The 24,961-nt window shown below is 37.0% G+C and overlaps 1 protein-coding gene across 1 annotated transcript in view; it reads left to right on the forward strand.

Moving 5' to 3' along the window:
- Nucleotides 1-24,961, forward strand: part of CAPRIN2 (caprin family member 2) — a 46,010-nt gene that overhangs the window by 6,075 nt on the left and 14,974 nt on the right. Inside the window, exons 3-11 of the mRNA XM_042781287.1 lie at nucleotides 3,278-3,364; nucleotides 9,503-9,741; nucleotides 11,001-11,083; nucleotides 12,929-13,096; nucleotides 14,200-14,243; nucleotides 15,338-16,015; nucleotides 18,841-18,963; nucleotides 20,305-20,386; nucleotides 23,538-23,593. Of these exons, the coding sequence (XP_042637221.1) occupies nucleotides 3,278-3,364; nucleotides 9,503-9,741; nucleotides 11,001-11,083; nucleotides 12,929-13,096; nucleotides 14,200-14,243; nucleotides 15,338-16,015; nucleotides 18,841-18,963; nucleotides 20,305-20,386; nucleotides 23,538-23,593 (1,560 nt within the window). The remainder of the gene's footprint in view (nucleotides 1-3,277; nucleotides 3,365-9,502; nucleotides 9,742-11,000; nucleotides 11,084-12,928; nucleotides 13,097-14,199; nucleotides 14,244-15,337; nucleotides 16,016-18,840; nucleotides 18,964-20,304; nucleotides 20,387-23,537; nucleotides 23,594-24,961) is intronic.

The raw sequence follows: 24,961 nt of genomic DNA on the forward strand, positions 1-24,961 counted from the left end.
TAGATTTCTCTTATGAAAGAGAAAAATGTCTTAATGAAGTTGTATTTAGAGTCCTGTTTGTAACTTTAAACGTCTATTTCTGTTCAGATCTGGATTTGAAATGGAGAGCTGAGATTCCAGTGAGTGGTCAAGCAGAAGGCAAGGGGCATTTGATGCCTTTGGGCCACTGATGTTTTTGTTGTTAAAGAGTTTGGATTTGGGACCCAGCCCTTGCTGCTAAACTCTGATCTTGGTGTTACGTTTAATGTATATATACTAATTCATTAAATAAAATACAGTCTTCCCTCCTTTGTAGTCCTACTACTGTTGGCCTAGATGAGGCAAGCCACCTAAACTTTATAGAAACTTCCTAATTGATCCCCTTGTCTTGAGACTTTACTTTCTGTACACCAGTTCTCCAGTATCCTTTACTTGAAACACAAGTCTCAATACATGATTCTAATCAAAAGTTTAAAATTCTGTTCAGAATTTTTAACATACTTGAGGCTCTCTAGGGTCATGTTCCAAACTACCTTTTATTCATTCGGCAGAAGTATATTAAATACCATTCTGGAGTGCTGTGCTTTAATTTTAGGGATGTAATACTTAAGGGACAAATGTGATTCTTGCCCTTGTATGTAGTAAGAGTTGGAGACAGGGAATAAACAGATAAAGATGGGTTACATATTAAGAAGGTGAGTTATACGATGATAAAGCATTTTAATGAGGGATCTAACCTAGTCTGGGGAGTTGCTGACAGCTTCACTATGAAAGTATTTTTAAGACCTAAAAGATGTATAGGACTTAGCCAGTTAAAGGGGAGAGAGGTAGGGAGCAAGCTAGGTAGATAGTAGCATGTCTTAATGCCCTGAGAGGGAAAAGGATGTTTTTACTAATAATTTTTCTTAAGAAACTGGAAAGAAGGCCAGTATGGATGGAGTGATGAGGCTGGAGGGGAAAGGCCACATTAGTAGGTCTTCATATGCCATTTAAAAACTCTTGCATTTTCCTAAAGGAATCATGGTATAGATATGTTTTAAGTAGGGAAAAGTAATGATGGAGTTTTAAAAAAAATCACCGACTGCAGTTTGAAGAATGGTTTGGAGATAGTAAGACTGGATGTAAAGACCCTAGAAAAGGATTGGCTGTAGTCTAGGTGAGAGGTTATGGGAGTTGGTACTATGGTAGTGGCAGAGGGATTTGAGTGAAGTAGTGATTTAAGCAAAATCATGGTTTGGTAAAACTGAATTCATTTGTATGCTGTTGATAGTAATCTTTTGGCTGAGTATTTGCATATTACATTTTTTCACCCACTGTGTGGCTCATCAGGAACCTGGTGTCAAAGTGGTTATAGCACTTGTCTGCTAATAGAACCCACCAGCTGCTCTACAGGAGAAAGATGTGGCAGTCTGGTTCTGTATATATTACAGCCTTTGAAACCCTGTGGGGACAAATCTCCTCTGTCCTTTAGGGTAGCTGTGAGTTGGAATTGACTCAATGGCAGTGCGTTTGGTGTGACTTAACTTTTTGTTCTCTTTGGGATGTCATTCGATGAACAGAAGTTAATAATTTTTCATGTGGTTGCACTCCTCTTCCTAAGGCTAAAGTTTAAGACACAGAAGCCCTTTACTTTGAGGTTACAAGTCTGTTTTAGTCTAAAAATCTGTTTTACTACTCACTTATAAGCCTGTAATAAATATAGAACTTAGATTTATGTGTAATGTGAGGTAAAGTTCCATCTTTTTTCTCCCATAGAGAACCAATTTTTCTAACATCATTGTGTAGTCCATCCTTTCTCTCCTGATTTACAGTACTAGTTCTGTTGTTTTGGGTTTCCATGTGTGAGGCTGATTTTGGTCTAAAGTGCTAGTCTCTCTCTCTTTATGTCAATGCTATTTTAATTAGGAGCTCTAGTGGCATCTGTTTATCTTTGTGTCAATACTATTTTAATTACTGAGGCTTTATAATATGTCTTTATCTGGTTGGGGAAATTCCCTACCTACTTCTATTTCAGGCCCTTTTCTTCTTCCATGGAAATCTGAGTTAGCTTAAGTCCCGTGAAAAATGTTCCCTGTCTCTATTATTTCTGTTCATGTATGGAATCTTAAAAAAAAAAAAAAAAATTACTGCATTTATTTTCTGTAGGACATTGCTTGTCATTTCTGAGATAATACTATTTAGTTTGTTTGCTGTAGGTAATTCCCTACAAGCCTATTTTTTCCTATGGGATTACAAATTTTTTGAAGTTGCTCACTCATCTGTGTGGTCTTTGCTGTGCTAGTTGTCTAATAGGTTTGAGTACTGAATGATTATTAACAAAGGAATCCTAATGTCTCCCTGTTCTTAAAACCCACAGGCCTCTCTGCCCTTACACTTTATGAATAGGATGGAATTAAAACTAGAACAAAATCACAACCATTGAGTTGGGTCCAGATTTATGGTAGAAATTGAATTTTTAAGTTCTATTCTATATAAACGAAAACCACACCAAACCCATTGCCATCAAGTCAATTCTAACTCATAATGACCCTATGGGACAGAGTAGAACTGCCCCATAGGGTTTCCAAGGCGGTAAGTCTTAATGGAAGCAGACTGCCACGTTTTTCTCCTGTGAGCAGGGTTTGAACTGCTGACCTTTTGGTTAGCAGCTGAGTGCTTAACCACTGTACTACCTGTTCTTTAATTTTATATGTTGTTGTTATGTGCCATCGAGTCGGACCTGACTCATAGTGATCCCTCCTTGGTTTCCGAGGCAGTATCACTATGGAAGTAGATTGCCCAACTTTCCTTCCGAGGAGTGGCTGGTGGGTGTGAACCTCCAGCCTTCTGGTTAGCAGTCAAGTGCCTTAGGCACTATGCTACTAGAGGTCTTAATTTTATATACTTTGTGCTAAATGTTCTCCCCCCTTTTTCTTTTTTTTTGCTATACAAGGGTTATAGTTTTATTACAGGAAAAAGGATATAAACGAAGATACATATAGAATGAGGTCTAGGCGTATTCTCAGTGCAGAGCTTCCCATGTTCCCTTCCCCATGCATTGATGTCTGTCATCAACCAGGAAGCTCATTGAGCTTCCACTACCAGTATTTTTATAGCGGGGTCTCATTACTTAGGCATGAATAACTGAATCGTTGCCTACCCTACTTGTTCTTTAGGCAGCTACTCTTTCTTTGTATACATGGTGAGTGGCTAGATCATATAGTCTTAAATCTCCTCAGCTTTGTTTAAGGACCACTTATTTTGGCATACTTTTACTTAGAAGTTTACAGAATTACTATTTTCTTACCCTATTTGGTAGGAAGCAGTAGAGAAGTACGAAGAAGTGCTGCATAACTTAGAATTTGCCAAGGAGCTTCAGAAAACCTTTTCTGGACTGAGCCAAGAAGTGAGTATGTTTTCTTTGCTTTTCCAGAAACCACTTAGCCACTGGGAGAGATTATGGGAGTTGGTTCCATGGTAGTGGCAGAGGGATTTGAGTGAAATAATTAGTGATTTAAGAGGTAAAATCATGGTTCGGTAGATTTTGAGTTCATTTGTATGTTGTGGGTAGTAATCTTTTGGTTAGGTATTTGCATTTGTTGTTGTTGTTATGTGCCATCAAGTCAGCCCTGACTCATAGCGACCCCTCCTTGGATTTCCGAGGCAGTATCACTGCGGAAGTAGGATTGCCCAACCTTCCTTCCGAGGAGTGGCTGGTGGGTTTGAACCGCCAGCCGTCTGGTTAGCAGGCAAGTGTCTTAGCCACTATGCTACCAGAGCTTCCATTTGCATATGTTACATATTTTCTCCCACTGTGTGACTCATCAGGAACCTGGTGTCACAGTGGTTAAAGCACTTGTCTGCTAACAGACCTGGAAGAAAATACATCTGATAATGGTGTTTGGTTACCATTCATCTAATTATTGCAAATAATTTATTAGAGATGGAGGGGTTGAGGGTAGCTACTGAAGAACTGATTTGTTTTTCATGATTTCTAGAGTTGCAAGAGAACACAAATATTATAAATGTTGTGAATAAGATATTTTCTAGTGTGTGTTTTTCACTATAGAGTTATAGAAAGCCATCAAGGAGAAGATTGAAAACTATTCTCATGATCATATTTATTGAAAGTGTTTTAGAATATAGGCTTGTACATTTATATGTTGTTGTTACGTGCCGTTGAGTCAGACCTGACTCATAGCGACCCCTCCTTGGGTTTCCGAAGCAGTATCACTATGGAGGTAGATTGCCCCATCTTCCTTCGGAGGAGTGGCTGGTGGGTTTGAACTGCCAGCCTCCTGGTTAGCAGTCCAGTGCTTTAGGCACTATGTTACCAGAGCGCTCCCCATTTATATGATAAAGGATTGTAAATTGAGTATTATTTAACATGAGAAAACAGAATTGCTAGACTCTTCCTCTTAAGGACATGATAATTTATTACGGGACAAATTATGATTCATTCATATTAAATGGAGAGAGTTAAGTCTGACCTCACTATGCTTTCATTTCAAGCTTTATTTCTGATGAATTTAATCAGCAATTAATCTGAAATATTTAGTGTTCGCTTCACTGTTTCAGGATCTTAATATTAGATGGTCCTGTAAATGTCATGTTCTGACAATTAAAGAAAGTTTTCTGTGGATTCATTCCTGGAATATAGAGTATGCCTCATAAGACAGTTTCTTCTAGGTTTTGAATATTTTCCTTTCATTAAAGTTTTCTACTCTGGCATTTAAAAAAAAAAAAATCATTTTAGGCTTAAGACATCCACTATTTTAATCCTTGCAGTAAGTTCTCTGGATGTCTGATTTAATTGTCAATGAGCTGTTAAAAGGTGGTAGACAGATCTACAAAATAGTGTAGTATAGAGCCACTACCTTCCATTTTCTGTATACTTCTGTTATTGCAGTTCTAAGATGATACTAGTTTTTTGTCACCTACAGCATATTTTAGTGCAAAAAGGAAATGGAGGTAGCATCTTCTGACCTCCTCTAACTTCACAAGAGGAAGACAGAATAACGCATCAGCAGCCCAAGGCTTGTTCCTGTGAGGCCAGACGTGCTGTTACTCTCTAGCCTTTTACCAGTTCTGACACTACCTGCCACTATTTCTCTACTGGGTTCTATAATTCATTGCAGTGACCCCATAGAACTCACAGATAATACTTAGGATTATTGGGGTTTATTAGGAAAGTAATAGGCTACAATTCAGGTTCAACAACATGCTCAGGATACAATTCTTTGATAAGGACAGTCTCCCTTCTGTGCCCTTAGGCACGCCTCTCTGGCCTTTGGCCTCTCCACCTGGCCTCTGCCCTTGCTTGGGCAAGTGTTACAGAGCTCTTTTAGCTCTGCTGATAGGTACACCTAGATGCACCCCACTCTGCAAGCAAGCCTCTTGTCCAAGGGCACTCAGCTTTCATATTCTGTGGGCCAGGTAAGCCTGCTGCTCTGTCTTATGTCTCTCGGTTCCACTGCAACCGTCTCTCTGCTGGGGTGTCTCTCTCTGCTGCACATTTGGCCAAGGAGGTCCAATGGAGGGATTTCAGGTCCAAGGATGCACTCTACTTCACCTCAAGCTCTTCTTCCTCATGGCAGTGAGATCCCCCTTCTGCCTCTAGGAAGGCTCATTTTAAGCCTGGCAGAGTGACAAAACTAACAAATCCCAAATCAGAGTTTTCCAAACCTTATTTGCTTGGTCCCACCCTGTCATCTGGTGGCTAGAAAAGCCATACCAAATAATTCACTACACCGCATTTAGCTTGTTGATTCATCACTTAATTTTAGTACTTTTTCTTGTTCCACAGTTTTCAAATATTTGTAAGCTGTTTTAAATACACTACTTTTAAATCAATTTTTCCCTTATACCCATATGATTTTTTTCTCCTTATTGTTGTTTTTGTTATGTGCCATCGAGTGGAACTCGACTCATGGAGACGCCTCCTTGGGTTTCCAAGGCATTATCACTATGGAAGTAGATTGCCCAACTTTCCTTCTGAAGAGTGGCTGGTGGGTTTGAACTGCCAGCCTTGTGGTTAGCAGTCAAGTGCCTTAGGCACTATGCTACCAAAGTGTCATTTTACAAAACTAAATTTGTTTAGTTTTGGTCCATTTTACTATTAAAGGATTTTTCGTATATTCTTTGTGGTTGGGTAGTTGGAAGTATATTTTTATAATATTTAAACTCTTCTCTTTTCTCAAAGTCACCTTATCCTCAAATTTTAATTTTCCATTTAGGTGTTTATTTTCCCGATATATGGTGTCCTGTTTTCCTTTTCATATTTCATTTTTATAAACACCATATGCCAGGCACTTGAGTAATCTCTCTTGATTTTTACATTAACTTGTTGTTGTTGTTGTCGTCGTGTGACGTCAAGTCGGCCCCGACTCATAGCGACCCCTCCTTGGGTTTCCGAGGTAGTATCACTACAGAAGTAGAATTGCCCAACCTTCCTTCCGAGGAGTGGCTGGTGGGTTTGAACCGCCAGCCTTCTGGTTAGCAGTCAAGTGCTTTAGCCACTATGCTACCAGAGCTCCTACATTAACTTAGGAAGTAGATATTAAATATACCTACTCCTCACTTACTATCTCATCAGACATTTTGCATTTACGACAATAGTAAAAAAAATATTGAGTGTTTTAAATATTAATGATAGTCTGGCAGAAGCAAACACTGAGGTAAGAGGCAAGAATAATGCTAGCAGTGATGGTTAAGTTATGTGTCAAGTTGGCTGGATTCTCAGTGGTTTGGCAGTTATATATTGATGTAATCATCCTCCATTTTGTGATCTAATATGTTCATACTCCATTTTTGCATAATACTGATTTTTGTATAATGACTTGGTCTTTGGAACCTAACCATATTAATAAGTGAGGAGTGGTTATAGCTTTATTTTACAGATAAGGACTCTGAGGTTCAGAATAAAGGGAGTTTACTCAAAATCATATGGTCAATAAGTAGTGAAAGGGAATTTACTCAAAATGATATGGTCAATAAGTAGTGAAGCTAAGATTCATGACTATAGGTACTTTTTGTCTCTAAAAACTGTGCTTTTTTCTTACACCATATTCTTCCGCTGCTGTAGTCTTGGAAGTAGAACCCAGACCTCCAAATTTTACTGATACTATGACATTACACTTGATTGTAATTTCAATCAATTTAACGTCACTTTAAGGAAGATGCTAAAGTACTTTGGAACTTGCTTTAGTGAATAAAGACCCCAAAGGTGCTTGCCAGTCAACCTTCTGGGTTTTTTTTTTCCTGATAGTTTTTGGGCTCCTCTTTTACTAAACTTTTTCTTTTGTCAAACCTCTTCTATGATAGCTGGTTTTGCAGTTTGTGGAATATTTTCTTATTTCCCTTCAAACTAAAGTTGGAAGCCTTCCTGTTCAACTCAGCCATATTCTTTGTTTTCATGCAATGAGATCTGTCCCCTGCTGGGAATTCATCTGCTAAATCATGGTTCAGAAAATAAATTCTGCTAGTCAATACCACTGATTAAAAGTGGTTTACTTCATATGTCCTCCTCCTTTCAAAACTGGTCCTCAACTAAAAGAAGAAAATAAAACCTGTTCATTTGGTTTCTTTTAATCACTTTCTTCTCTTTATTATCTCTAGAGCTAAATTCAGTGTTTTTTGTTGGTTCTTTTGGTTTCCACATAAAGAGAAATAATGGCTCTTAATAACATGTTAAATGATCTAAGAGATAGCATACTTTTTTCTTGATTCATTCAATAAATATTTGTGGTCCTGTTGTGTCAGGTTCTGTGCTGGGCATCAGTGATAAATTGATGGATATCAGAGATGTAGTCCCTGACATCATGGAGCTGCCACTTAAGAGGGATTCAGATAAATAAAAAGATAACATTTAATGTGATAATCCTTTTGATGAGGGAAGTTCAGAGTGGCATGAACCTATAAGAATACCAAATCCAGCCTTGGAAGGTTGGGTAAACTAAGATCCAAGGTAATAATGTGATATAGCCCCAAAGATGCCCTCAGTATCAATTGCCTTTCCCTATACCATCATGAAACTATCAAAGAGAATCTCACTATCTTGTAGAGCTGGAAGTGCCACCTCTGTCCTCTCTTTTCTCAAGTAGAAACTAAAAATCCTATAGCTTTGTTAAGTAGTGTTGGCGTAGGTGCCATATTGAGGGGCTTGTAAAGAATCTTATGGAGCCCTCTGCTATCCTGAGAAAATAGGATGGTCCATATAACCCTCAACCAGTTTCTCATTCACAATTTTTTTTTAACCTTCACCTATTTCCTGTCTCTAGTAGTAGCACATATTAAAATTAAGTTGTTTCCATACCTAATAAGGAGAGATCCATAATGCCATCATAAATCTTTTTCCTGAAGTTTGTTCCCCAATCCAAGTCTATTATAATTTATGGATATCTCTTTTTAGTATTTAAAGTATTGATGTTAAATCAAAGTACTTTAATCTGTCTATAGGAAAAAGAGGAGCTCTGGTAGCATAGTGGCTAAAGCACTCGACTGCTAACCAGAAGGCTGGCGGTTCAAACCCACCAGCCACTCCTCGGAAGGAAGGTTGGGCAATCCTACTTCCGTAGTGATACTGCCTCGGAAACCCAAGGAGGGGTCGCTATGAGTCGGGGCCGACTTGACAGCACATAACAACAACAACAACAACATAGGAAAAAGTTCTTTAGATTTATTTTCTTTTGTTTTCCTAACCTTCATATCTTGGAAAATATCTAACGTGATGGAAACATTATAATCAAAAAAGCAATTATGGGGAAAGAAAGAACTTTAGGTTTCTTAGTGGAAACAGTAGTACTATTAAAGTCTTGAAATTTACAGTAGACAAAGGGCTGCTCAAGCCACATATGCAGATTTGAGGGATAACTTAAATTTCCATATCTATTTTGTCAGCTAAATATTGGAGGATACAGCTCCATCCAGATTAAGAGGAAAACTAATATAAAAATATCTGTACTCTTACTTTTTTCCAAAAATGTTTGTTGTGACTGTTTTGACTACATTTGTAAGACATTTTATGTCTGGTTTTCTGTGCCTTGTATCTTAGCTAATCTTTGGTTGGTTGGGCACTGAACATTTTAATTTAATTATCTTTCCTCTGGAACATGGGATCCCCCCCCAAAAAAACTACCAACTGTAAACTTTAGCATTCTGTTAAAATTTTACCTAAAAAGGCTTGATATACATAAATACGGAAGAATAAAATCTTAGGGTTAATACAAACATCAGAGTTTGGTACTGTATACTTCTCATTATGGTGATTTTAGAGGTGGTAGAAATAGCCTGGAATTGGGAGGCAGCGTTTTTGGGCTCCATCACCTCTTGTTACCTTAGATAAGCCAGTTTTTACTCATTGCCACCTTCTTTACCTGAAAAAGCAGGCAGAAGTTAAACAGACCTGTCAGTTTGACAATTCCAATGTTGTATTCTGAGTTTTACCATCTAATCTCAGCTATTTGAAGTTAGACTTTGTAAAATACAGAATTGTTACTAAGGGTGATGGAGAGTTGTTAACCCTAATTATCATTTGTTTTACCAGCTACTTAAAGCTCAGAAGAAGGCCCAGAGAAGGGAGCACATGCTAAAACTTGAGGCTGAGAAAAAAAAGCTTCGAACTATACTTCAAGTTCAGTATGTATTGCAGAACTTGATGCAGGAACATGTACAAAAAGACTTCAAAGGGGGCTTGCATGGTGCAGTGTATTTGCCTTCAAAAGAACTTGACTACCTCATTAAATTTTCAAAACTGACCTGCCCTGAAAGAAATGAAAGCCTGAGGTAAGCTAATGAAAAATTTTTCTGAAATAGAACACGTATAACACTTTAGTCTAGCTTTTTAGTATATATTTTAATTAACTAAGAAAAGATTATTTTGATTCAACATGAGAAACTTTGGCCCTCACTCTGACAGAGTTGATGAACTATGTAGAAGGAAAACAAATTTGAATGGTTTCATTTATGTGCTGCTTTATTGTAACACTGGTTTTAAAAATAATGTCTGATCATCACGTTTTAACACCATACGAATATAAACCATAATGTTAATGAAATATAAATTCCTAAAACTTTTCTTTGGTAAGCATGTCAGGATGTTAGTATTACCTGAGAGTCTTTGGCTTCTTACTCCTGCTGTACATAAGTAGAGATAAATAAAATTTAAGTTGGGGCAGTATCATTAAACTTTAAAAATGAGAATTATTTGGTGTTCTTAATAAGCTGTAAGTAAAGACTAAGAAATAAAACCGATAATTCAAAGTATAAAACTAATAATTCAAAGTGTAGAACTATCAATTTTGGGCTTTTGAGTGAATTTTTTTCCCTTACAGTTACCCATTGGTGGTTTTTGCCTTGATAAATCAGATCTCTATGTTTTTGCTTTGTGTTCGATTCGTGGGGTATTCCAACTTTGTGTCTAAGTTAGCATTAGCATGCTAAAGCAGAGTCAGATTTCAACTCTTACTAGAAATCAGCTCTTTATCAGGAAGAAATCTGATAAAACTCTTAGTTATTTCTATACAGCCATATATCTTTTATTCCCATGTTGATAGTTTGCGTCATCATTATTTATCTGGTACTTCCTTCACATTGGTGGGTTTGGGAAGTGCACCTTACTTTAATATATAAAATATAAGGAAAATATAAACTGCATAGAAGTTAAATGCAGCTCTTAAGATTTCCATTAGTCTCCTCTTTCACCTGGGACGTTTTCTTACTAACAAACGCTGCATTGGCAGACCCTTTTTGGTCTATTCCTTAACAGCTATATTTGGTAAAATCTTTATTTTGGTTGTTTTAAGAAAAAGGTTTACATTTGAAATCCATAAATGGGGAACTAGTAACCTTTTATAAAATTTCAATATTTTATTTCCAAAGAATGAGAAGACAAAATTAATATTTAAATGCCTTGACTGTTAAATTGTAATATGTAAATGGTACTGTTCCATATATATGTATATATACACACACACACACACACACACAAATATGTGTATGTACTTCTAAAGCCACTTTGTTCTGCTGCTGCTTTTCCTTGTCAGTGTTGAAGACCAAATGGAGCAGTCATCCTTGTACTTTTGGGACCTTTTGGAAGGTAGTGAGAAAGCAGTGGTAGGAACGACATGTGAGTTTTCTCTATTCTGGACTTATGCAGGAAAATACTAAACTTTATGTCTAGAAGTTTAGTATGATACTGAGGGCCTAAACTGTGTCAGTCCATCAGAACTTACATGTCTGACAGTACTGTATTCATCTGGAGAATAACCCCTTTGTTTTGCTCTGTTAAAAGCAGCTGTTGTATAATTGTACTCAGTAAAATGGAATTTAGGGAGAATTTTGAAGTGGCAAGTCAATATGATTTAGGAACAAGACCTAAGTACTACTGCTGGCTTCGACACTAGCTTGATTGTTTTGGGGTTCATTTCCCAATTCTGTATAATAAAATAGTGCCTTTCCACTAATAATCTTAAATCCACACAATGTTAATACCAAGTCTTATCTACTAGATTAGCGTAAAAAAATATGAATGGTTTAACTACATAGTCTTTTGAAGCATTGTTGTCTAATGATAATGGAGAAGGAACCCATTTGGCTTCCTAAATAGCCTTTGGGAAAATGACCAAATAGAAATGTCAAACATGAAGTGCATAGTTTTGTGCCCTAGCTTAGGATAATGAAAACTGACTAGGTACTAGTAAATATTTTTGTTACTAGTGATTGCTTCCTTTTTAAAAATAGCTAAGTATATGTGTGACTACCTGAATATTTCTCAGTTCATCCAAGATGAAATGACAGTTAAAAATTAATTTCTTGGTTAGAATACAAAATGGTACAAATACTTTGGAAAATAGTTTGGCAGTTTCCTATAAAACTAAGCTTAAACTTACTATTCAACTAATCAATTATATTCCTGGTACCCAAGAGAAATGAAAAACATGTTCACACAAGTACTACTAGTACATTTATAATGTTTATGAATGTTCATACCAGTTTATTCAAAATAACTAAATTAGAAAACAGATGTACATCAACTAGTAAATTGTTAAACAAAATGTGATATGTCTGAACAGTAGAGTATTACTCTACCGTGAAAAAAGATTAAGCTCTTGATACATGTAACATGAATGAATCTCAAAATAATTATGTTGAAAGAAGCTAGATAAAAAGAGTATAGTATGTAAAAAAATTCTAGAAAAGACAAAGGTAGAATTACAGCAGGTCAGTGTTTGCCAGAAGGTGGGAGAAAGAGACTGATTTCAAAAGGCCTGAGGGAACTTTTTGGGGTGTTGAAAATGTTCTATATCATGGTTCTGGTGGAGATAACATGGCTATATATTTGTTAAAACTGTACACTTAAAATAGGGGAATTTTGTTATTTGTAAATACTCAATGCTGGGTTTTTGTTTTTTTTTTTTAAAAAGACAAAAATAGTACTCCTATGAAAGGAATAATGGACCTCAAGTACTTTTCATGGTACTGACCTGTTTTCTGAATCCCCTCTCCTATAGAATACAGGCAGTCCCCGGGTTAGGAATATGTAGAACAACCTACAGTTATGAGCCAACCCCTATGTAAAGTGTATTACATTAAAAATTTGAGGTACATGTAATGGTTTGTAATAACAAGCAGGTGCTACTTTGTGACATGCATCAAAACATTAATTATGTTAAAGATGTTCTAGTGTATCTTGAAGTGTTCAATATTTTTTATGCACAGAAAGGTACACTATGTAGTATATATATACTAAGTGAAACATTTGACTAACTGATGTTATATGCCATTTGTACCTAACTGTTCTAACTTAACATACAAATCTGACTTAAAGACAGATTTAAGAACAGAACTTGTTCAGATCTGGGGACTGCTTGTATTGTAATGACATGCTGTAACTAAGGTTAAATTAAGATTTCTATTACAATTTTTAATGAACTCGTAGGTTATGTGATAACTAAGTCTTAATCTTTCTTAGACAAACACATGAAAGATCTACTGTCTAAATTGCTGAACTCAGGATATTTTGAAAGTATCCCAGTTCCCCAAAACACTAAGGAAAAAGAAATACCAGTGGAAGAAGAAATAGTGATAAAATCAGAGAAGAAAAAACAGTTATTGAAAACTGAATCTGTCCAAGAGTCAGGTTTGTTATGATCTCTAAAATTCTTTATAGTGATTGGATTTTTAGCACAACAAAAATGAGTCAAATTATTCTGGAATGATTTCCTTAATTTGTTAGATTCTACATGAATGGAAATCTTTACTTGCTGCTGAATAAGACAAGGTTTAGAAAACATCTGTAGGCTTTATTACCATAATTTACAGATAGAACCTTAATAGAAACATTAGGTTATACTTTGTTCTGAGAGAGTACACTGGTTAAAAGGCATTTGAATGAGCCTGTTACAGAATTCAATACTGTAGTAGAACATGAATGTAACTAACCTAAGGTTAAAATACCAATTTAGAAAAAAAATTGGTAAAGAAAATAAGTTTCTCAAATTACCATTTTCTTGGGGAAGAAATATTTTGAGGAAATGATACTTTTGTGTTTGTTTCTTAGGTTGGATTTACTTAGGAAATTTCTCTTCTAAAGAGGGAGTGTAGGCAGAGTTTGGTAGCCACTAGGAGGACTCAGTTTTCCGTTTTTACTTCCTCTTAGATCTTAATACGACGACCCCTCCTTGGGTTTCTGAGGCAGTATCACTACAGAAGTAGATTGTCCAACCTTCCTTCCAAGGAGTGGCTGGTGGGTTTGAACCACTACCCTTCTGGTTAGCAGGCAAGTGCCTTAAGCACTATGCTGCCAGAGCTCCCTGCTTCAGTACTTCTATCCCCTAACTTCTCAACCTTAAAATGGGTTACGAGAGTCCTTAAGGGCTCTATTTCAAGTTGAGATGACTAATTTTACTCCATGGGACATGAGTGATAATTCTTAACTTGTGAGAAGCTATGTTTGTGGCTAAGAACAGTGTCTTACTTTTGATCAGAAATAAAATTTTTAACGATCAAATTGACTTTACCAGGTGTCTTATATAAGAGAGCTAGTGGTGTCAGACCACTTGATTTTATCCAATAAGCAGTAGTTAGACTTAGGCCTGCCATGCATACATATATTTGTGCTGTCTTTTTCCTGTTACCCTATTGAATCTTCTGAAATATATTGCTGGAATGAATTACAGTAATATCAGTCTAAAAGCCTATGGTTTACCTACTATTTATTTAATATTCCTTTTCTCTTTCCAGAGTCTTTTGTGGAACATGCACAGCCAGAGATACAGCCACAAGAGGTAACACACTGAAAAGTAATTGATGTTAGGTTTTAAGACTTGTTAGAGTATCATGGTTAAGAGCCAGTCCTCTGGGGCCAGACTGCTTTTGCTTGAATCCAAGCTCTGAGCTTACTAGGTTAGTGACTTTGGGCAGTATATCTAGCTCAGCTCTATCTGCTGTCCTCATCCGTAAAATGGCAATAATAATAAATGCCAACTTCATGGAGTTACTGAGAGAATTAAAGGAGTTAGTTTAAATTCTCAATTATATAGAATTTGGCCTGGTACACAATAACCGCTGAAGTGTTAGCTGTTGTATTTCTTGTTATTTTGGCTCCTATTATTATTGGGCAGGACTTTGCTCTTTCCGGAATTTACACACATTAGTGGAAGCTCTGGTAGCATAGTGCCTAAGGCACTTGACTGCTAACCAGAAGACTGGTGGTTCAAACCCACCAGCCACTCCCCGGAAGGAAGGTTGGGCAATCCTACTTCCGTAGTGATACTGCCTCGGAAACCCAAGGAGGGGTCGCTATGAATCGGGGCCGACTCGACGGCACATAACAACAACAACAACAACAGTAGGAGAAAAAGATTCTCTTAGTGGAGTGACATTGAAATTCATAGAAGCTGAAAAGAATGGAAGAGGCAGAGACAGTATGATTAATACATAGGAGAAATAAAGAAAAGTCTAGTAATTCAGAAAACATAAGGCTTAAAAGATTAAACCGTGTAACTTTTGTGTGGTTGAACTGTATCTTCTGCCTTAACTTTTAAGGGAGTAAGTAGATAGAATGGTTCTAAGTCTTGCAAAGGCTTAATAAAGAAGCAATCAAATATGGCATCATGATGTGTAGTTCTTTTCATTCTTAATTGAATCAAACATAGATTTCTCCTTTTGAAGCATCAAAGTTTGAGTTTCTGTTAACTGACACACACAAAAAAAAGAATGGACAAAGCAGTAGGGCAGTTTCTTCAGTTAGGGTAAAGAGAGGTTTCATACTAGTACAGTATCTCCAACACATTAACATAGGAGTACATATAAAGTTGCATGTTCCCCTCAAAGTCTTCTGCTAATTTTACGACTCTAGCCCATTATTTCTCTGGTTTAGTTTCTTAACAGACGCTACTTGACAGAAGTTGATTATTCAGACAAACAAGATGAAGAACAGTCTTGGGAAGAAAATTATGCTAGAAAACCACATCTCCCCAAATGTTTGGATATGCTTACAGAACCAGACAGTCAGGAGAAGAAACAGGAATCCTTCAAGTCCTGGGACTCTCCTATTAAGCACCAGGAGTTAACAAAACCTGCAGTTTCCTCAGAACAGAGGAAACAAGAGATTTCAAAACTCAGGTCCACTCTGCAGGAAGAGCAGAAGAAGCAGGAGACCTCTAAACTCAAGCCAGCTCCTGGCCAGTGGAAGCAAGAAACTCCTAAGTCCAAAGCAGGATACTTTCAAGAGGAACAGAAGAAGCAGGAGACACCAAAGCCTTGGCCAGTTCAACTGCAGAAAGAAGAGGATCCAAAGAAGCAAGCTCCAAAGTCTTGGGCACCTTCTCTGCAGAATGAGCAGTCCATCACCAAATCGTGGACCACTCCCATGTGTGAAGAACAGGATTCAAGACAGCCAGAGACTCTAAAATCCTGGGAAAACAATGTTGAGAGTCAAAAACATCCTTTAACACTACAATCACAGATTTCTCCAAAGTCCTGGGGAGCAGCTACAGCAAGCCTCATTCCAAATGACCAGCTCCTGCCCAGGAAGTTTAATACAGAACCCAAAGATGTGAGTTGATACGTATTTGTCTGCTTCTGTCAGTGTAGGTATCAATAAAGAGTTGTAGTAATGATTACATTTTAGTTTTCTTCAAAAAATTAAAAAAAAAAAATGTGTAAACTGTTTCACTTAACTCTTTTAAAGGGTAGATTTATTAGTTCCCCTAGAAAATTGGAAGATAACCAAGTCTTTCTTTGAGCCTGACCTAAGATTACATTTTCAAAATTAGAATATGTTAAGTTTTACTGCCAAGATTTTAATGGATGTGACATTGACATGGTGGATAGTTCAGATGATACCATAACGTGAACAAGTGGGTAATAAAAATGCATATCACAGGGTGGGACACTAGTTTTACTTTACTCATTATCTTCCATTTGGCACCTGGATGACTTTTTCTGACAAAAGTTACATTTTTCTGCATTCCCTTGATTGTCTTTCATTATAGCCATTGAGATTAGCTTGTACTCTACTCTTACTAATCAGGTACGTAGTGGCTGTGGATATTCTAAGTAGTTGGGGAAAGGATCTGAACTATTTCTATTTCAAAATAAGTATTTCCTAGAATTAGAAAACTATTGTTGTTGTTGTTGTTATTTGCCATCGAGTCGGCCCCGACTCATAGCGACCCCTCCTTGGATTTCCGAGGCAGTATCACTACGGAAGTAGGAATGCCCAGCCTTCCTTCCGAGAAGTGGCTGGTGGGTTTGAACCGCCAGCCTTCTGGTTAGCAGTCAAGTGCCTTAGGCACTATGCTATCAGAGCTCCTAATAGGCATTAAAAATTCTGTAGCTAAGTTTTGAAGTCTAAGATTTAGTTAAAATTTAAGGCTTCATACTGTTAACCTATTTCAGGATGATAAGACTTACAATGAAAAATAAATGTTGCCTTTTATTAAATTATAAATTACTTGTTTACCACTATTTATAATGAAAAATTAGTCACCTTGTTTGATATTATTCAATCTCTACATACTAGTATTCCTTATACTTCTATGTCATTTTAGCCAAAAGCTTACTGAAAATTTTGGTGAAAAATATTTTGCTCAGGAAAATCAAAGCATTCAAAGCATTGCATTTTATCTATCACTAAATTACTCTGAACTTCTAATTTATGGGAAGAGAGTTTTAGAGTTATCTCATTTTGCTCTTCTTCTTTTCTTCAAGTGCTAATATTTTTTTAGCTTCTTCCTGACTGTACAGAAGTTTGATAGACTTATTTCATTAACCAGATATCATGCAACAGTAATTTTATCAGAACTATTTTGAGAAACTTATATTTAAAAACCCAATTTAATACCTCAGTAAAATGGTTTAAAACAACTTAAAATTCTGTTAGGTGTGGTAATACTGAGGTTTTAATATACCAGAATATTGAAATCAAGTTTTTAGCTGAATAGCATTTATAAGGCAAGATTCTTAATTAGGGAATAGTCAAAACTTGTGTTTAATTTACTCTTATGACACAGAGAGCATGATATTGAAGTTGTAGGGTTTTCTTCAGTGACTGAGATGACTTTATCTGTAAAGTTCAGTGTCTGTTTCTCCATCTGTCGTGTAATCTAAGCTGTCTAGAACATGCTTGATACAGTTCTAAGCCAAAAGACTAGGTAAGATGAAATTGTTGTTGTTATGTGCCGTCGAGTCGGCCCCGACTCATAGCGACCCCTCCTTGGGTTTCTGAGGCAGTATCACTACGGAAGTAGGATTGCCCAACCTTCCTTCCAAGGAGTGGCTGGTGGGTTTGAACTGCCAGCCGTCTGGTTAGCAGGCAAGTGTCTTAGCCACTATGCTACCAGAGCTCTAGTCACTAAAAAGCTCTTCCTTTTCTACTGAAATAACCTCTCATAATTATTTGGGGTTTTATTAACTCCTACTTTATTTGGTACTTTTTGACAAACTTGGCTTTTTTACTTCCCAGTGAATTAGAAGGTAGGGGAGCTGGTAGAGACAGGTTGTAAGAAGTAACTGTAAACATTGGGTCTAACTCAGGATGTGCAGCACTCTTAAGTAATTTAGCATAGGGCTCCAAAACTACATCTATTGCCATTGAGTTGATTTTGACTCAAAATGAGCCTACAGGACAGAGGAGAACTACCCCCTAAGATTTCTAAGGCTGTAATCTTTGTAGAAGCAGACTGCCACATCTTTCTCCCATGGAGTGGTATTGGTTGGTGGGTTCTAACTGCCCACCTTTCAGTTAGCAGCCAACCTCTTTAACCATTTTGCCACCAGGGGTCTTGCATGAGGGCTACCCACCTTACGAACATCAATAACGCCCAAGAGTGTGCTTACTTTATAACAAACATAATAGTGTATTTTTTCAATTCTAGAATATATATACATATATGTGCACATACATACATATACATAGATATATTTTAAACATCTTAATGGTTCTGAAATCAGATAATATCTTAAAAATGGATGTATATTTAATGTGGTATTACTAACTTCTTTGGAAAAAGAAAGTTTGCCTGTCTGGTGTGCCTGTCTCAGTGACATCTTACAGAAGAAATAGGGTAGTTGATGTCTATAGGAAAGCACTCTTATCAGGGAAGTTCTGTTATGTTTAAAAAGAGATTGTTTTATGTTTGGAAAGATTTCCATTAAAGTGGTTTGAAAGGGGGAATAGCATGAAAATGCATTTATGTGGAAGTTCTTTACCTGAGATAAATCAGAGAAAGGAGTATTACTATATATGTTGATTTTGTTAAGATGTAGTAATAAGCGTTCTGTGAATTGGAATTGATTTGACCAATGAGTTTGGTAATAAGCTGTTTCCTGCTTAGACCATTAAATTTGAATTTTATACATTACGGGTTTGTTTTCTAGGTGCCTAAGCCTATGCATCAGCCTGTAGGTTCTTCCTCTACCCTTCCAAAGGATCCAGTATTGAGGAAAGAAAAACTGCAGGATCTGATGACCCAGATTCAAGGAACTTGTAACTTTATGCAAGTATGAGTCATTTTAAAAAGAATCTTAGATGTTATATGTGAGTCTTAACTTCTGATTTGAAGCATTATGGAGTTGTTAAGAGCATAGATTATGAGTATGAACCCTGACCATACTCCTTCCTGGCTCTGACACCTTACGCAAATTCCTTAACTCTCTACCTTTTTTTAATGTGAAAAATGAGAATAGTTCCTATTTCCAAAGTTTGTTGTGAGTAATAAAATAGAAATTAAGTAAAAAAAGATTAAAGTGCTCAAGGATAATTATTGTTATAGATCATCTGTAGTTTCCATTCAGATTTATGAGAACCTACTCTGTGCTTGGGAACTCTAGTAGTATAGTGCCTAAGGCACTTGATTGCAAACCCACCAGCCACTCCTCGAAAGGAATATGGGCAATCTACTTCGATAGTGATGCCGCCTCGGAAAGCCAAGGAGAGGTTGCTATGAGTCGGGGCCGACTCGACGGCACATAACAACAACAGCACTCTGTGCTTAATGTTCTGTTAGGTGCCACTGTGTAATGAAAATTATAAGACAATCATTGCCTTCAAAGAGTTTATATTCCAGAAGATTGTAAACATAATGTTAAATTAATAGTTAAAATGCCAAGTTGTGGGATAAGAGTATTCTTAACTAAATTGTGACACTTATAGAATTTCGGAATAGAATGATATTACTGAGACCTGCAATAGTCAAATATTCAAGATGTTTTGGCTTAGTAAAAGGATATCTTTAGCTTTGAAATTAGGCCTGTGTTAAAAATCACAGTTCTGCCAAAGCTGTGTCATTTATGAAAAGTTACTAACCCTCCAGACCTCTGCTTGTCTTTAAAATGAGAGCACTGCCTAGTTCTTCAGGGTTTTTGAGGATTGATAAAAGAACTAAAATGCTCACTATAGTGTGTAGTTTAAATACTCAAAATGTTAGATATTTTTCTCGGAGAACCAAGATAAGGAAATGGATGAAGAGAATGGTTTCTCATCACAAAATTGTCTAATAGCCTAAGTGGTTGAGATAAAATAGACACTCTTAACTGGTTGAGTATGATAAAGGAAGGTTCAGCCTAGACTAGGATTAAGGCCTCAAATCAGGAGTTTTTTAAGTTAGTCCTTAGAATTGCTATTGTAGTTTTGACATTTGACACACCTTAAGATTTGACAATAATGTTAGATTTGATATTTAACTCAATGTCTTCTGTAAAAATTAAGTTTTTAACGTCTTGAGATAGTCATTAGATACCTATAGCTAATAAGCTGTGGGAAGCATCATGAACAATTTAACGATAATAGCTTTTAAATGAATAATCCTTGTTCCTACTCATTATTTAAAATCTTGGCTTTAGGAGTCTGTTCTGGATTTTGACAAACCTTCAAGTGCAATTCCATTGTCACAGCCGCCTTCAGCTACTCCAGGTAGCCCAGTAGGTATGTAATCATTCTAAATACTTAGAACAAATATCTTAGGTCTGACAATTTTTCACACACTATTCTACTTCAGATATTTTAAGGGTTTTGAACTGTGTCTCTGTTAATTTAATCTAAACATACTCATCTGTTAATCAGTTATATGTGAGTAAATTGTAATTGGGACATTATTTTACTTAACTGATGTATTTACAGTTTGTAAAGTCTCTAGATGGATGAATGGAAACACCCATTAGCTATTTTTTTTTTTTTTAAGTGTGATTTGGGTGAAGATTTACAGAGCAAATTCACTTTCTATACAGCAGTTCACGTACACTTTGCTCATGACATTGACCACAGTTTACCGCAATGCAACAGCTCCCTTCCCACCTCCTCCCCACAGTTACCTCTTCCCAGTGTCCATCCCTCCATGGACTCCTGCCCCCTGAGCTGTCTCCCTGTGCATAAGCAGCCCTTCTTTCTCCCATGATTGTCCTCTCCAAGGAGTGTATCTACCTCAGGTACATGTTCAACTCATATGCCTGTCTTTTGTTTGCCTGGAAACCACAGGTGTGGGTTCAATTCCAGACCTGAATGGCAGCTAGGGGCCATAGTCTCAGTGGTTCCACCAGGCTTTATCGAACCAGCAAACCTGGTTCCCCCCTTTTTTTCCCTCCTAATGATTTTGAATTTTGTTCCATATTGTTCTCCCTCTCTATCAAGGATCTCCTACATAGATCCCCTTCCAAGTGGATGACAGTGGTAGCCGGGCACCATCTAGTTCTTCTGGTTGCATAGTTGTATAGGCTGCAGATCAGATGGTGTACCAGTCACTAGGACTAATTATTTCCATGAAGTTTGGTTTTCTTCATTCTTCTTTGCTCTGGATGAGGAGAGATCCATTGTTGCATCTAGACGGCATCTTGGTAGCTTTTAAGATCCCAGTCACTACTCACCAAAGTAGGAGGTGGAACAATGTTTTGTGTAGTATGTTATGCCAATTGAGCTTGATATCCCCTGCGACTATGGTCCCAAGCCTGCAGGTTCAAATAGTCGGTCCCTCTGTGTAGCTGGCTGTGACCAAGCAGTGACCACAACCTTGCCCCTTGTCAGCTCTACTATACACCTGGGAATTCTGATCATTCACATAAACTTATAGGAACATTGTCTGCCAACCCTATATATGATCTTGGATACACTCCCCATTTCATAGACATACCTAATCATTCAGCCTGTCCACCTATCTGTCCACCCATCTACCCTTGTTTGCCTTCACTGACAACACAGTACTGTATGTGCAAAAGGGTTCATATTTGTTGTCTTTACCTCCCATGTACCTCTCTATGTCTTTCTCATCCTCAAAGTGCCATATTGGTCACTCACATTTGGTACATTGCCCTTTTTCTTCACCCAAATCAATACTTCGTCTATCTAACAGCCTTCTCTCCCCTCCCTTCCCACCCCTGGTAACCAACAGAAAATTTCCTTCTTTGCATAAACCTTTCCTTAACTTTTACAATAATGGACTAATACAATATTTGTCCTTTTGTGATTGACTTACTTCCCTCAGTATAATGTCCTCCAAGTTCATCCACGTTATGCGGTGTTTTGCAGAGTCTACATTATTTTTTAGCATTGCATAGTATTCCATTGTGTGTATGTACCATAGTTTGGTTATCCATTGGTTGTGGTCACTGCTTGGTCACAGCCAGCTACACAGAGGGACCGACTATTTGAACCTGCAGGCTTGGGACCATAGTCGCAGGGGATATCAAGCTCAATTGGCATAACATACTACACAAAACATTGTTCCACCTCCTACTTTGGTGAGTAGTGACTGGGATCTTAAAAGCTACCAAGATGCCATCTAGTTGATGGACACCTAGGTTGTTTCCATCTTTTGGCTATTGTAAATAGTGCTGCAATGAACATGGGTGTGCATATGTCTGTTCTTATCATGGCTCTCACTTCTCTAAGGAATATACCTAGTAATGGAGTAGCTGGGTCAACCCATTAGCTATTTTTGCAATTAATTATGTTCTTCTTGGAGTGTATCTGGCTGGAATTGATTGACTGCTTTGGGCTTTAATTCTAGTGTTGAGGCTTTTGGATTCTGAGAGTGAAATTACTGTATTGATAAGTGATTAACACAGTAACTAGTGATGGGGCCTAGATTTAAACTTGATGCTTCAAAGCTTAGGCTTTTTGCTTTGCATTAGTTTCTCTTGAAGGAGCTCTGGTAGCATCATATTTGTCCACCAGCTGCTCTGCAGAAGGAAGATAGGCCAGTCTACTTCCGTAAAGATTTAAAGCTTTGGAAACCCAATGGGGGTCACTATGAGTGAGAATCAACTTGATGGCAGGGGTTTGGTTTGGTTTTGGAGTTTCTCTTGGGAGCACAGTGACTTAAAGCCATAGTCCAGTTGTAGGGCAGTAGATAGCAGCTAGAAGACTGACACAGTAATTCCTGGGAAGAAGAGTAAATAAGGGTAATTAGCAAAACTGAAAGGATTCTTGATGGCACAGTGTTTACAGCACTTGGCTGTGAACCAAAAGGTCAGCAGTTCAAACCCATTAACTGCTCAACGAGAGAAAGATGTGGCAATCTCCTTCTAATAAACCTTGGAAACCATATGGTGTAGTTTTACTCTGTCCTATATAGGGTTGCTGTGAATTGGAATTAACTTGATAGCACTGGGTTTTGATTTTAACAAAAGTGATGGACTTTGGTAAGAGGAAGCCAAACTGAAAACTTTGCCATTGAAAAACATTAATATACATAATTAAAGGAAAAAAGAAAAAGATGTCCCAGTTGAGCCTTACTTTGGAAGTTATAATTTGTTGTGTATCATTTAATTACTTCTTACTTCTCTTGATAGTTTGGGTTTTATCTTCCAGATTACTGTTACCAGTTAATTTTTAAGCTTGAAATGCTGCTTTTGCCCACTTAACCTTAAAACATCACTATGTAGCACAGTTGAAACTACTATTTCTTGTTCTTCCACAAGCCCCTCTGTCTCTTAAAAGCTCTTACAGAGTGCATAATAAATTTGACACCTAGTCCTCTAGCTTATGCTTTTTTTGTGAAGTGTAAACTTTAGTTTCCACCCCATTAATAAGCATAAACCTTTCTCCTCTCTTAGTAGTTTACTACTTAATATACTCTCTGCAGCATCTACAGAACAAGATCTACCCAATCAAGATGATTTTCTTCAAGAGCCATTACAGGTAATGTCTCCAAATTAATTTTTCATTTACTCTTTTCTATTCATGGAAGAACCTCTTGTTTTGGCAAGGATGATCAGACTTACTGATTATAATATACCTAACTAAATTATTAAAAATGTCCTAATGATAACTAGCTTTTTAGATGCAGCACAAGTCTTCCTAAAAAAGATTTCCCAAACACGTGTATTATAATAAAGATTAATTGACTTCATTAAGTAAAGAGCAAGCCTGAACAATTCATAGGTACCTTGTCTGAAGAAGAGTATTACTTGGCCACTGAGCTACTTAAATTGTTTTATATGGCAGCATAGTAAAAGATTGGGGGAAAGAAACTAATTTTATTTAATCTGTGGTTAACCAGTTCTTTTGCCCACATGAAAGTTATCATTCCAAGGAATTAATTTCCCCAGAAAACATATGGAGATTCAAAGGGCCCAGATCATTGACATCTTTAAATGCCATGTTGCATTTTCATCTACTAGCCCAAAGTTCACTAGTTTCTGGTCTTCACCTTATAAAAAACTTTACTGGTGCCCTCTGTAGACAGTTCTCTTGATAGTAGCTGTTTGTGACAATAAGGTAAATATTTTGACCAGGTGATTGAATACTTGTAGCTTTCCCTTTCAAAAACTTACAAGTGAATACCTTCTGTGTACAGTTATTTATATGTATAGTTTGGTGAAGGGAGGCTCAATTTTCAAAGTATATTTGTAGAGCAAGGTTTATAAAAGGGTTTTGTCCTACTTTTCCTCACCCTATTCATTGCTTTAACTAAAGAGGTTCATTCTGACAATTAAAGTTCTACATGAAGCTTTCAGTTGAAAAGTTAAATTTGTTTAAAAAGCCACTGGTTTGGTTTAGTAGCTTGCCAGGTACAAGTCTGTGGGGTAGCTGCATCAGAATCAAATATGCATTTTTAAAGTAGATATTTCTACATCTTACCTTAGACTTGATGGATCAGAATTTCCAGCTGCAGGCTCTAAGCATATGTTTTTAATACACTCCCTTGGTGAATCTGCAGGCAGGTTTAGAACCTTTCTTGTTTGTGTTTACTCAACAATACTGAAACTACTTAGAGCTGATCTAGTTAAGAGATTTGGAAGCAATGACTGCCTTAACTTCTAAATGAACATTAATACAAAGAAGTCTTTAAAAATTTAACTATCAAGTGGACTGAATTGACTTAACTTAGCATCTGTGAATCTTCCTTTAGTATTATGTTACTTATGTCTCCTCAGTAGGCCAACTTGTTTTGAGTGATTGTCATATTATTTTAATGAGAAGGCTAGAGGAAAAGTCTAATTTAAAGTCACTTCAGTCTGATGATAGCACTGAGGTCTAAACTATACATATTTATTTAACTATGTA

This window comes from Orycteropus afer, unplaced genomic scaffold, assembly GCF_000298275.1.
Source record: "Orycteropus afer afer isolate SDZICR_OR568_19922 unplaced genomic scaffold, OryAfe1.0 scaffold00100, whole genome shotgun sequence".
NCBI lineage: Eukaryota > Metazoa > Chordata > Mammalia > Tubulidentata > Orycteropodidae > Orycteropus > Orycteropus afer.